This window comes from Penaeus monodon, chromosome 11, assembly GCF_015228065.2.
Source record: "Penaeus monodon isolate SGIC_2016 chromosome 11, NSTDA_Pmon_1, whole genome shotgun sequence".
Taxonomy (NCBI): Eukaryota; Metazoa; Arthropoda; class Malacostraca; order Decapoda; family Penaeidae; genus Penaeus; species Penaeus monodon.
In genome coordinates this window covers 44,731,532-44,745,223 of record NC_051396.1, presented here as the reverse complement: position 1 = coordinate 44,745,223, position 13,692 = coordinate 44,731,532, and the positions used below count along the sequence as shown (strand labels likewise).

Sequence of the window (13,692 nt, the reverse complement as noted above, 5' to 3'; positions counted from 1 at the left end):
ACTACTGTTAGTCAGTAATTCTAATAGGAAAAACAATAATAACTGATAGCAAGTAAGAGCATAACTATTAAGACCGCTCAGCTAAAGAAAGGGACTGTAGACCATGACTACCCATGGCATATATTTCATGAGAATAATAACCAGGAAGTTATTTACTCCATAATTATTATTATCGGGAATAAATGAAACTGTCACCACAGAAAATGGCTTAGCAAGACATTTGGGGGCCGGTGAAATGGGTCCCTTTGTTGTTTGGGTTTGATGAAAAATATGAATAACAATATGAAAAAAATAATTGTTTATTTGATATTTAACGACTATTTTTTCGTTATATTTTTTATTGATAATTTAACAAAAATGCGCGCACACTTCTTGCTGATTAATGTTATGAGACAATAAATATCGTTTTTTTGTGTGAAAAAAATATATGTATGTATTTAAGTGTTGGTGTGTTTGTTTGTTTGTTTGTTTACCTTAATGAATTTGCGATTTCTTTATCACCAAGCGTCAGTATGAGGGGGACCTAGGGCCGAGGTGAAAAATTGCTCTCTCTCTCTCTCTCTCTCTCTCTCTCTCTCTCTCTCTCTCTCTCTCTCTCTCTCTCTCTCTCTCTCTCTCTCTCTCTCTCTCTCTCTCTCTCTCTCTCTCCTCTCTCTCTCTCTCCCTCTCTCCCTCCCTCCCTCCCTCTCCCTCTCCCTCCTTGACATATGGACAGTGGCTAGAATAATTACTTACCATGCAAACACTTTGGCAAAGGAACTATTGCTGTTATATAGTGGGATCGAGGAATTCATCCTACCATTGCTTATATAATACGGATATTGTACACAGGTTCGATTCCATTCCGACATTTTTTGTCTCCCGTTCGCCTTTCCAAATCAAAAGCCTTCATTTTCGTCGACAAAAGGCACTGTAGAGTGTCGCCATGGTCTATATAAGTATTTTATGTATACCTTGGGTGTCGCTGGTCTTCACTTACATTTTCAAAACTCCCTCCCGACAGCGACTCTTGCCAAAAGTATGCATTTACCCCTGTCCATTAAGCATTGTGCTAAAATTGACGAATTTTATTCTATCACTGAACTATTTTACATGACTGATAAACTTCTTACTTGCTAACAGAATTACAAAACAAAAAAAAATTTTTTGTAGAGATGGGGTTTAATAGAAGGCGGGGGGGGGGGGTGCGGGAAAGGGGGAGTGTTTTGGGGGAGATAGTATTATGGAGAGGTGGAAATAACGTAAAGTGTAAAAAGGGGGAGGGGGTTTTTTGATGAAGAAGGTTTTTGGGGCGGGGTGATAAAGGGAGCTGCGGGGAGAGCAGGAATTCTCCTGGAGATTGAGTGTTATTTGGGGTGGATACCGTACTAGAAACATTAGGGGGGGGGTAATTTGCAGCTTGGGACCCGTTGTAAAAGGAGAGCCGGGGCGAGGAATCGGGAGAGTTTGGTTTGGTGGGGCTATTTGTGTGTGGCAAGCCTCATTGTCCCTAAAAAGGGGTCAAAATCTTCATTATGGGTCTTTAAAACCTGATATTTTGGGAGAGAAACATCCACCCCCAGGGTCCCTTGGGGGTAAGGGGCGGGACAAAAACAGGGGAACACCGTGCCCTGGCCCCTCAGGCCTTTTCAGGACGTAAAAAACCCATCTTTTCACCTTTTAACACAGCTCTCCAACTTAGGAAGGGGATAGTAGAAAGGGTTGGGGAAGGGGCGGAAACGAAAAAACAGGGGGGAAAACCAGCAAAAATTTTCTGCTATTTTTTGATTTTAATAGACAAAAAAAATCCTTGTTCTGTAACCAATCATTTTTCACGGAAAGCAAAATCTTGAAAAATTTTACTGGAAAATTCAGAAAAAAAAGGGTTTTAAAACCGAAACTATACACATTTAAAAATTTATACTTGATAAAAAACCCAAAGGAGTTCTGGGGGAACATGAAGGGGGATGGGGGTCAACAGTTACTTTGAGTGAAGGGAATGGGAAAGAGAGAGGGGGTGGTTGAGGGATGCTTTTTTTAATGCCCTTAAAGGTTTCTGAAAAGGGGTTGGTTGGGGGAAATCGGAAAAGTTTTTTATTTGAGGGGGAAAGGGGCAGACTCTGAGGGAAAAGGGAAGGATAGATGGTAAGAACGCAGTAGGAAAAGATGGGTGGAACTTTAGATTGCCCTGATGTGATAATTTAGAGCGAGGAGGAGTGGTGGTGGTAAGGGGTAAGATTTTAAGTGTCGGGGATTTAGAATTTGCCCTGGGGAGAAAAAGGGGTTTAAGGTGGAGATTTTGGGGGAGCGACGTAAAAAATATTGGGGAAAAAGGGGGGGGGGGGAAAGTAAAGGGCCCGCACTGGACAAAATTTTCATGGGTTTTCCCTCCCGCCTGACCTCGCAAAAATGTGACCTATTTGGATCGGGAGAAATGCCACCTTAACCCCTATAAAATACATATGGAACACGAAATTGTGCAGAACACTTTGAGCGGCCATGCCCTTTTTGGGGCACACAAAGGGCATCGGGTTGTGGAGAGCACTTTGGGGGCCCAGGGAGGCCAAAAATTCTGACTTGCCCGGGGGGGGGGGGTTGATTTTTTTAAACAGAAAGGGACTCCCCGGGCCAAATAAAAATTTTAAACGGGGGAGGTCAAAATCAAGGGAATGAAAAATTTGGGAAATTTTGGGTGGAGGACTTACGGGGGCCCCCTACAATCCCTCCCTCTTGTCAAGGCATGAGAGAAAACCTTCTCCCAGACTGAGCAATCCTTGTCGTGACGGGCGTCTGCCAGGGTTTGGGAGACATTTTCCCAGTACAAGTATTGGGGGAGAGAGGGAGGCTGGGCAGGAATGGGTTTCCCATTGAAGTCAGTCGGGTTTTTGATAATCCTTTTGTTTGGGGGTTCGGGAGCAGAAGGAAACTTTGCCTTTTTTTTTTTTGGAGGTACTGATGTCAGAGTAAGGGGCAAATAGACGGGATAAAAAAATAGATACCATTTGGCTGGGGGTAAAAAAGTACTCAAAAGGTTTTTTCACAGGTGGGGTTAAGCAGGGCGGGCCTTGTGGATGAGGGGTTTTTGCTGAGTGAAGTAGTACGGCCAAGACGTGGGCTTTTGGGGGGAACGGGGAAGGCTACAGACTAGTAATAAAGGGGGGGGGGGGGTATTATGAAGGGAAACCCCGTGGGGGTGGAGAAAGAAATAAAAGGAAATTTTGGGGAGGAGGGTTTTTTTGCCGTTTTAGTAATGACCCGGGTGGGGGACTTGGAGGAAATAAAGGACAGCAGGCAAAGAGTAGGGGGTAAATAGGGGGTTTCAAAAGGGGGGGGCCCTGGTCAAAGAACCTGGGGTTTGGGGGAAACCCGGGGATTTTTTAAAACAAAGGGGCTAGTTGATAAAGGTATGAAAACTTTATTAATGGCCATGGTAACCTGGAGTATGTTGGGGGGAGAAATGGGGCCCCCCCTCAAGGGCCTCTAGAGGGGGAAGGGATAAAACCCAAAAAGGGAATGATGTGTCCATGGCCCCCCAAGCCGTTCATAACACAAAGTTTGCCTGTCATTCTTTAACACGGCTCTTACCACCTTAGTAGGTGGCTGTAGAGTTGGGGAAGAGAAGGAAAAGGAAAGGGGAAAAAGAGAAAACTGCAAATTATCGAGTTGAGGGCTGAGGCCTAAACGCCTGTCCCCACAGGCGGAGCTGTGTGGCCTTTTTTGGGGCATCACTGGTTTACAAACTACTTGGTAAACTGTAGTTTTCCCCCATTTTTTTTTTCTAGCCTGTGACGTCCCCCGGCCCGGTGTGCCTTCTGACCATAAAACCCCCCTGATTTAAACCCCCCCTAAAGGGGTTTGGGGGTGATCCCCCGGGATTGGACTTCAGTCTCCGTCTCCTAACCCCCCCATATCATCGGTTGAGGGGGGGGGGGGGGGGTTTTAGCATCCCAGTGAAACTCACCAGGAACTTGGAATCATTAAAGCAAAAAAGTTTCTTTCTCATAATATTACCACATGGAATACAGCTTTGGAACTATTCTTGTTTACAACACATAACCAATTAAAAAATGAATAATGGGGAAAAATTATATAACCTAAGGAATTGTACCTGCCACCGCTGAGAGATATTATGATAAAACTGATATTAAAATAAGAATTAAGCAGACCAAGTTAAAATCTTGCAGACTAGGAGTCACTAACTAGGGCAGTAAAATAATCTTAGGTTGAAATATTTATTAATGCAATACTATGTATGATTGACAAAAATCCATATCATTACAATGAAATTATAGCTCATTTGGTAACTGAACCTGAAATTGAAACAAATTCAGTACCTTATCAAATGAAAAAAAAAAAAATCATATCAATATATTAGAGACAATCTCCTAACAAGAAAATCACTTGTACTTGACAAGTATTTTTTTCCCAAAAGGTGCAATGGGTCTATATAATATATATTGCATACAGTGGACCTATATATATGTATATATATATAAATATCTGTTCTATATTATGGAATCCCTGATATGGATTTTAGGAAGCAAACTATCTCAAGTTTTAAGTAATGCAAAATTGTAAAATCTTTCAGAAAGATTTTCTCTACAAAAGCTGTTGACAACAACAAATGTTAAGAGTGACTGTAGGTTATATTCCTTTAAGTATTTCTTGTTAATTATGAAGTACTTCTAAGAAACTACCCATAGAGACAAGAAAAGCAAAACCCATTTCAAAGTTAATGTTATTAAAATACAGTGATAAGGGAAAAAAAGGAGATATAAATTGTTTAGGGTGTAGGAGGATGTTTGAGCAAGTCATTCTCTTCTTGTCTCCTTCTGAAGTTTGAAAATAGCTAAAAACACTTTTTCTACCCATTATGATAGCCTTGAATAATGACTTACTGTTCTTGCAACTATTTTTGGTTATCAGATGCAGAAACACTGTTAATATAAACTTGTTAAATCAAAATTATAGTGTCTGATTTTCCAGTCAGTATATATTTTTAATAATACAAGCAGCTTTATCTTTAAAAATATAATAAAAAAAATAAAAGAAAATAATTGGATACTGAATTTTAAATCATCCTAGTACTGGATATGTCTTTTGGATAATATCTGAGTCTGTACTGGCCAGGATTTAAATCTAAAATACTTGAATAGCTGGTATAGCAACATTTAACAGCATTTGATCTTTGAAATTTTCATTAGAGCAAGTCTAAGAAAACCAGATAACATATTTGTACAACACATAAACACAACACACGTAAGCAAATACAGGTACCATTACCCTGTTATGACTATGATAACAAACAACCACAATACAGAAGTAATACCATATAAGCAGACTCAAGGCCTTTCCTGAGTTTGGCAATACTTTGCAGGACGACTCGTTTAAGCTTTTAATTATTTACAGTTTTTATATGCCTTTGCTTTAATAAAATAGAGCAAACCTTAGAATATCTATAAATTTACTATTGCAAAATCACAAGTGTTACACAGCCAACTTTCCACTGCTTAGCCAAATTTAATTGTACATATTTCAAACACATTATGAATCTCATTTGGCTTACAAGCAGATCTGTAGTTGATTATATTTGAATGCATATACAATTCCTAGATTCATAATTTCTACTTGTTTGTGACTACGTATGCATGTCAAGTGCTACTGTCTTCGTACAGATGGTATAGTTATTTTATCCTCACTTCATTCATTTAACTTCATCTGACTTTTTTGGTTCCAGCAACTTCTCCTTGTCACTGTTGACAAAATCCTCGTCTAGTAGTTCTCCTTCTTCTTCTTCATCACTTTCTTCTTTCTCTAGAGTCTCTAGTTCTGCATCAGGTGACTCTGCTTCTTCTCTTAACATTTGTTCTTCATCTTCAGCTGGACCCTTCTCTTCCACCTGGGGGCTTGCTTTCAATACTGTGGTTTCTTCCACTTGAATATCTTCCACCAAAACAGCCTCTTCCTCCACCATTACTGCTTCTGCATCTTGCCCTTCAACAAAGCCATTATCCTCTTCCAGGGCTGCTGATCCAGGGACCTCCCTCCCCAACAAGAGCCATCGACACATCCCATAGTTTGGCAGCAGTTTCAGAGTCTTCTGCAACTGCTTCCAGTTTATCAATTTTGCACTCACGTAAGAATCCCCATTCCACACCATCCAATTCCTCTGACACAGCACAGTGGATAGTAGTTTGGGCTCCCTGTTAAGAAAAGTTATCACAATAATTATAAGTATGGTGTACAGAACTTCTAGGAAAAAAGTCATGCACACGTAGAAAATGCATTTAAATGTGACTACATGTCTCCAACCCTTACTTTATGCATATCAGCAACTTAGCTAGATTCTGAACTATTACTACACTACTCTATGGTAAAATCAATCAATTTTGGGGATAGAAACTGTAACAAGGATATCTACATCTGCTGGGAGAAGCATGTACAACTTCAGCATCCAAAAAACAAACAAATACAATCACACCCATAAAATGTATCTATTAGTTTTCAGAGAATTAGCATGAATCACTCAGCTACAACATAACTCAAGTATCTCTAGCAATATGTGTTTAAGCATAATGGAGAACATTTGCAAGTAGTGAAAATCTTTTGTGAGCTATATCAATTGTACTTTGTTCAACCACAATATTCATTCTTTAGGCATTTTCTTACCTGCTTTGGAGTCCTCATAAACAGGAAAACAATAGGAGCAAAGCACAGTTTTTTGAACCAATTGAACTGGTGGGCACTGTATCTCATGAGCCCAGTGTACACAAAGCCAGGGCACAAAACAAATACTCCTGTTCCTGTGCCTGAAAAGTTAAATAACAATAAGTACACACAAGACTACAGTGTACTGTTTCTGTCACAGCATGACAGACAATAAACTACTTAGTATCAAACAAACACAAATAAAATTAAGCCAATATGAAGGTGGGTCATATGACATGTATACGCTTGCAATCATGCAGAAATAAAAATTTTGATGGATAGTAGATGCAATAGATTTTAGCTCACCACATTCAGACATAATAAGACCTTGCAGATGGCATGGTCAAACGCCAGCTTCAATACAGCTGTAATCCACCAGACAAAACTTCCAAGTGCTGATTTTCTATAAATTTCTGCATGGCCATCTTGAACAACCATTTACCACTGATTTGATAGATTCAAGTCTTAACTCACTAGTGACAAGTGATGTCCATTCAAATCAAAGAGAATATTACCAGATATCAGGATGCCTCATCATGTCAAGAATTCAAGTCCAAATCGCCCAGATGAGGTCTTATGTGCCTGACTGCAAGCCAGACAACTACCCAGGTACAGGGAGGAGCCCACCAATAATTTGAACTGTCATTACTGGGTTAAAGAACAGCTGTCATACTAGAGAACATTGTTGCATGTCTAAGCTGTGGAAAAAACAATTCCAGAATAAGGGTTTCTGAGGTTCAGATGACTTTGAACTGTGGAAAGGTCATGAGTTCATTTCCTGGTAGTTAGGATGATGCCTGGTAAGCCAAGCCAATAGTGTATTAGTGGTGCAGTACCTTTGAGTCACCACTCATTACAAGAAATTTTTCAAATGTGTTAAGGGCAACCATGAAAAAGTGAAGAGATGTAACAGGATCCACCAAATTCTCACTCTTGAATAGAAACCGACCAAAATAAACTGGGCCATGGTACAGATGGCCAGGGCCATTGGAGAGGGATGTGCAGAGAACTGTTATATGTGGAGGAATCCTGAATTCATCAGTATGACCTTAAAATCAGTGACAGAAGTTAAGAAGTCTAGCACTATTGGAAAGGTGATGGTTTTATTATTCTTTTACATGCATGAGCACAAGCATATCAAGTTCAAAACCAATAAATAGATAATGCCCACTGGTTTACAACCATCTGTCTTCTCAAATTTCTGGAGAATTAATGAAACAGCTCAAGGGAGGCATCAAGACCTTTCACCTTGTTTCTGACAATGCATCTCCACACTCTGCACACCTATCAGTGGACTTTTTGAAAAGTTAAGGCTGAGTTGCATGAGCCATCTTCCTTACAGTCCCAACCTGGCTACTTGCAATTTCTATATGAGATAAAAAAACAAAGGAAAGCTCTATGGAAGGAGACTTTAGAATCCCAAAACTGCTGTGGCAGAGTACACTAGTCTCAAAAGCTTGTCCTGGGGAATCCAAGCTTAGGCCCACAAGAAGTGGCTTTGGAGGATACAGCTTAAAGTGTAAAAGTTTCAATTAAAAAGATAATATTTCTAGAATCTATAAACTTTTCTGTCTGACCTTTGTAAACTACATGTATGTATGTACATGTGAAGTTAATAATTGAACAGAAATTCCCATATTAAGAGGAAAGACATGAAAATCAATACTTGCCTTGGAGTCTCTTAGCCAGTTCTTGGCTATGGAAGATGTTTGCTAGCTTAGAGTTACAGTAGAGGGCATTATGTCTGACTTTCTTGTCCCAGCCTTTATCTGCATCCAGATTATCAAAATCTATCTTGCCACATTTGTAGAGAAGTGATGACACATTAACAATTCTGTAAAGGTTTGTGTTGGTTATCATTTAATTATTTTTCTATAACACTAGTTAGTAAAGCAGTCGCTAATGACACACTGCTCATTTTAGTTTCTAAAGTTATAATTTCCAAATAACTTGCCTTCAATAGAGGTAGGTAAAAAATCCTGAAAACACATTTTAATTGCTGAATGTTGATTTACAGGTTTTATCAGCAAGATGTTTCTTAATTTCATATACTGTCACTTAACATATCTAAACAAATTGCAACAATCAATGATATATTTCAACAAAGAGTCAACAAACACATACCGAGAGCTAGGTGTGCGCTGAATATGATGAAAGAGCAGATGCGTGAGGAGAAAATGACCCAAATGATTTACCCCAAAGTGAATTTCAAAGCCATCCTTAGTCTTCCTGCGCTCTTCTGGGGGGATAAACACTCCACCATTGTTTATTAAGACGTCAAGCTTACTAAACTTCTCCATGAAGTTCGATGCAAATGACCTAATTGAAGCCAAGTCACCTAGGTCAAGGTCCATGACAATCTGTGATGGATATCAGATGTTAAAACATTATAGAATAACTTGTATAAATATATTAGATGGAATATCTTGCTATGGAAATCTACTTTGAAATTAAAAATGAACATATAGCACAAATAACAAAGAAAGGAGAAGGAAGCGGAAGAGGAAGAGGAAGAGGAAGAGGAAGAGGAGGAGGAGAAGTGTATGTGTATGTATGCAGAAATGTAAGTGTGTGTGTGTGTGTGTGTGTGTGTGTGTGTGTGTGTGTGTGTGTGTGTGTGTGTGTGTGTGTGTGTGTGTGTGTGTGTGTGTGCGTGTACGCATACATCTACACACACACAAGCGCGCACGCATGCACGCAAACACACACGCACGCATGCATGCATACACTCACGCATGCATGCACGCACGCACGCACATACAAAATAATAATAATAATAATAATAATAATAATAATAATAATAATAACAGCAATAATAATAACAACAATAACAGTATTAGGAAAATAAAGATCATAAGGCTACAAACTGACTCTTTGCTTACCAAATGTTTCCACAGCCAGCACTTAGTTACTAAACAAAATTTGCAAGACAGAACTCCAATGAAGTGTGTACACCCAGTGCCAATGGATCAAATTCATTTCAGCAATAAATCAATGCTGATAATTTAAATTCCCTAACTAAATAAAAAGTTTACTTGCCAAGTCACCATCTCCAGTGGTAGTACGGATGTCTTTCACAGCTTCAAGAGCTGCCTGGCGGTTCCTGCATGCAAGAATTACTATGGCTCCACGACTTGCTAAGTCACGTGCTGTCTCCTTCCCAATACCTGAGTTTGCTCCTGTGATCACAACAACCTGTTGATTTTCCAAAAATTAATTTATGAATTCACTTTGACATTCATAATCTTAAATCATATTTAAGATTTCTATCTTAACAGATAAAATAATACAAAATTAATTACTCAAGTAATTTATTGCCATAATTTAGTAGCAGTTTCTAGTGAAAAATAATGTGCTTTATATTCAAATTCTTACTCTATTCCTGGTGCATCTTATAAGAAGTGTAAGGTTCTTTTCCTCCATACTTTTTTTTGTTATATTATTGGAATCATAATTGTTTCTTTCAGGTGCCATATGACACAAGGAAGTATACAACTATCTTAGATGCAATCTGATCAATAAATATCAAACTTATTGGTGCATCTTAAGACATTTTGATGAAGAATACTCTATAATAATTTCCTAATATGGATGGGAATAAATGATCCTGGCGTGTAAAAAAAATATTACACTTTGATTTTCTTTGACTATTCATTTCAGAAACAATCAACCTCTACCTTCATAACCTGTTTTTCTGCTTTCCTATTTTAAGGTGATCATTACCATCAAAATATCTCTTCAGATATAAAGAATAACAGAATATTGCTATTGTGTAATATGTGTGCTAAAGAATCAAGCAAAACCATATTATCCCCACACCCTTAAGGTACAGTTAGACTGACCAACTATTTCGTTGGAATCCAACAATTATCAGTGACTTGGAACCCACCCACCCATCCGTTTTGGTTACACTACGAAAAGAACCACAAGCTCAGTCCACTGGATCGGAGCATCAAAACAAATCGTGTCCGCAGTCCCTCATACGAGAAGACGTTCTTCCTCTTCGAAAAATATGCGCGCTTGTTTATGTTCGTCCGTCAAATGAGGATACAAGATATATTGCATTGTTTTTCTTTTATTTTTTTAAATAATAATTAATATAAGTATATATATGATAATTTACAATCATAATTAATAATTGTAATTTATTTATATATATATTAATTATAATGCATAAATATATAATTGGACTAATGCCATGTATACCATAGACTCTCAACGAGTATGACTTTTCCACTGGAACATCGATGGATCAACGGGTTGCCCATCGCTTCGGACGAGTAGGCAAAAAAGCAGTGGAATGAACCAATCGGTGGGCAAATCCCACTCAAAATGATTAGATTTCATGAATCGATGGCCAGTGTAACCCACCTTTACTCCTTTGTAGATCCTCGTCTGCTTGAGCTAAAGGCAATTTGCATTTTCCCATTTCCATCTTCTTGCAAATGAAACACTGAGTGGGAGGTTGTAATTTAGGTGCTATACGGTGTTTCATATATCATAGCAATGCACTTCCCTGGCAATTTGCTGTAAAATAAGGGATTAATAAAGGTTTACAACAAGACTGTAGGCACACCAAGGCAACTAACTAGAATAAATGCACTAATGAACCACATCCTATATGCAAAAAGGGTTACCGATATCACAATATGAACCAAAAACCGTCTTAACAGAGTGGCTTTGATACTCTGCACCCCCTACTGACTGCCGTGTTTCCCTGGCCTGAGCAGACCTTATACTTAAACCTATAGGACTAGCTTTATCAACCCAGAAAATATACTATATGGTACCCTATCTGGTCAGAATTCAGATTGTAAGCTATTCACCAAAGAAAAGACTTTTAATGCTTATTTCTTATATAATCATGTTTCAATCCACTGAAAGACAACCAGGGTGATTTTAGTGAGATAAATTCTTTACATTTTCTGACTTAACATCTGCAATGTAGCACATCAGTGCCAGATTTCTACATTTAAACAATCTATAAGTAATATAAAACTAGGCATTCCGCTCAAAGAATGCTTGATATCACCATATAACTCAAATTAAGTGACAGAATTAAGTCAAAGTTTCATTTTAGGCCTATCACGCAAACACAACTCTCGTTCAAAGCCTTCCTTAGAATAATATTGGGACTTAAACCCACACATCTAACAGTACTATTTGTGAGCATTTCACATAAAATTCATCTCTACATCGTCCGCGGAAATGAAATAAAACTATTAACATAACACACACAAAACCTGTCGTTGGCAACCTCCTGAGCTTCTTGGAGACGTCACACAATTTCACATTTTGCTCAATAAGTAAGTAATGACACACCCCAGAGCCCACGCTAATGCATAATGACGAACTCGCCGATAACGTACGGAACCCAACGACCCCAATTCAGTAATTACATTCACCAAACACAACCCCCAATAACACCGATGACTAAGCCTAAAAAACCGCAATCGCTGGAAATCCAAAACTCCGATGCAGATCTCTCCCGCTTACCTTGCCTTCCATGCGCCTCTTGCTCTTGCATTTCCCCCATTTGCTCTCCCGGTACTTCCTTATCAGATAGATGCCCACCGCGACGCCCACGACGATGCCCACAGTGCCCATTGCAGCGAGGAGAATAGGGAACCAAAGGCTCGAGTCTCTTCCGACACCCAGAAGGAGACGCATTTGTTCGCGTCGCTTGTCGGTGACTCAGGTCTAAGGTTAAACCGGTGGCGTTGCTGTTTATTTTTAGTTATTCGTTTGTACTCATTCGTGATACTTGTATTCAAATTCTACTTTATTTTCACATGTATGAGGGCTACCAGTCTCTTCGTCTGGTGTGAAATGTATATTTCGAGAAGAGAAAAATCAAACTAAGGGAAACGGACGGGTTAGCTTGGCAACCTCAACTGCCAGGAAACAATATTCTGTTATGTAATGCACCTGCAATATGTGCAATAAAAATAACATCGCAATGACAAATTCAGCCTATCCTTGCAATTTCATGGAGATGTCAAATCATATTATAAGGTGAATGAACTACATACGTTACTACTAGCTAAAGGAAAATAATGTTCATATGTACACACGCACACACACACACACACACACACACACACACACACACACACACACACACACACACACACACCACACACACACACACACACACACATACACACACACACACACACGCACACACACATATACACAATAAAATAATATATAATATAATATCAATATAAAACATAATATAATAACTTATATATGTGTATACTTCTTTAACGGTAAGGTCATGTCTAGCCGCCGTGGTCACAAGCAATACTAATTGTATTTATGTTATATATATACACATAAATATGTATGTATAATCACACATCCTTTATATATAATATAAAAATAAACTATATATATATATATATATATACATATACTATATATATATATATATATAATATATATATATATATACTATATATATATTATATATTGTGTGTGTGTGTGTGTGTGGTGTGTGTGTGTGTGTGTCCATACATATATATGTGTATATACATATGTATATATATAAATGTGTATATATATATTTTTTTCTTAGCTTTATCCCATTCTTATATGGGGTCGCCGTTGATCAGGTTCTCTGGTAAATATCTTTTATGGCCGGATGCCCTTCCTGACGCCAACCCCCGAGCTTGGGACCGGCAATGACTTGGGCTGGCTTCCCCATCCAGTGGCTAGGTAGGCAATCGAGGTGACGTTCCTTGCCCAAGGGAACAACGCGCCGGTCGGTGACTCGAACTCAGATTGCCGTCGTGACAGTCTTGAGTCCGATGCTCTAACCACTCGGCCACCGCGGCCTATATAAAGATATATATATGTGTGTATATGTATATATATATATATATATATATATATATATATATATATATATATATAGACACGGGAACGAAGAAAGCCATCAGGAATGCAAAGATATGTGCAGTTGCTAAGGCAAAAGAAGAGACAGATGAGAGAGATGTGCAG

At 38.7% G+C, this 13,692-nt stretch overlaps 1 protein-coding gene across 1 annotated transcript; it reads right to left on the bottom strand.

The window, feature by feature from the left end:
• Positions 1 to 5,674: 5,674 nt before the first annotated feature.
• Positions 5,675 to 12,392, bottom strand: LOC119578973 (retinol dehydrogenase 11-like). Its single transcript, XM_037926661.1, is given in 7 exon segments — positions 5,675 to 6,016; positions 6,018 to 6,182; positions 6,649 to 6,788; positions 8,358 to 8,521; positions 8,812 to 9,047; positions 9,727 to 9,882; positions 12,184 to 12,392. Coding segments are annotated over 7 exon segments (1,377 nt in total). The 5' UTR covers positions 12,358 to 12,392.
• Between the last annotated feature and the right edge of the window lie 1,300 nt (positions 12,393 to 13,692).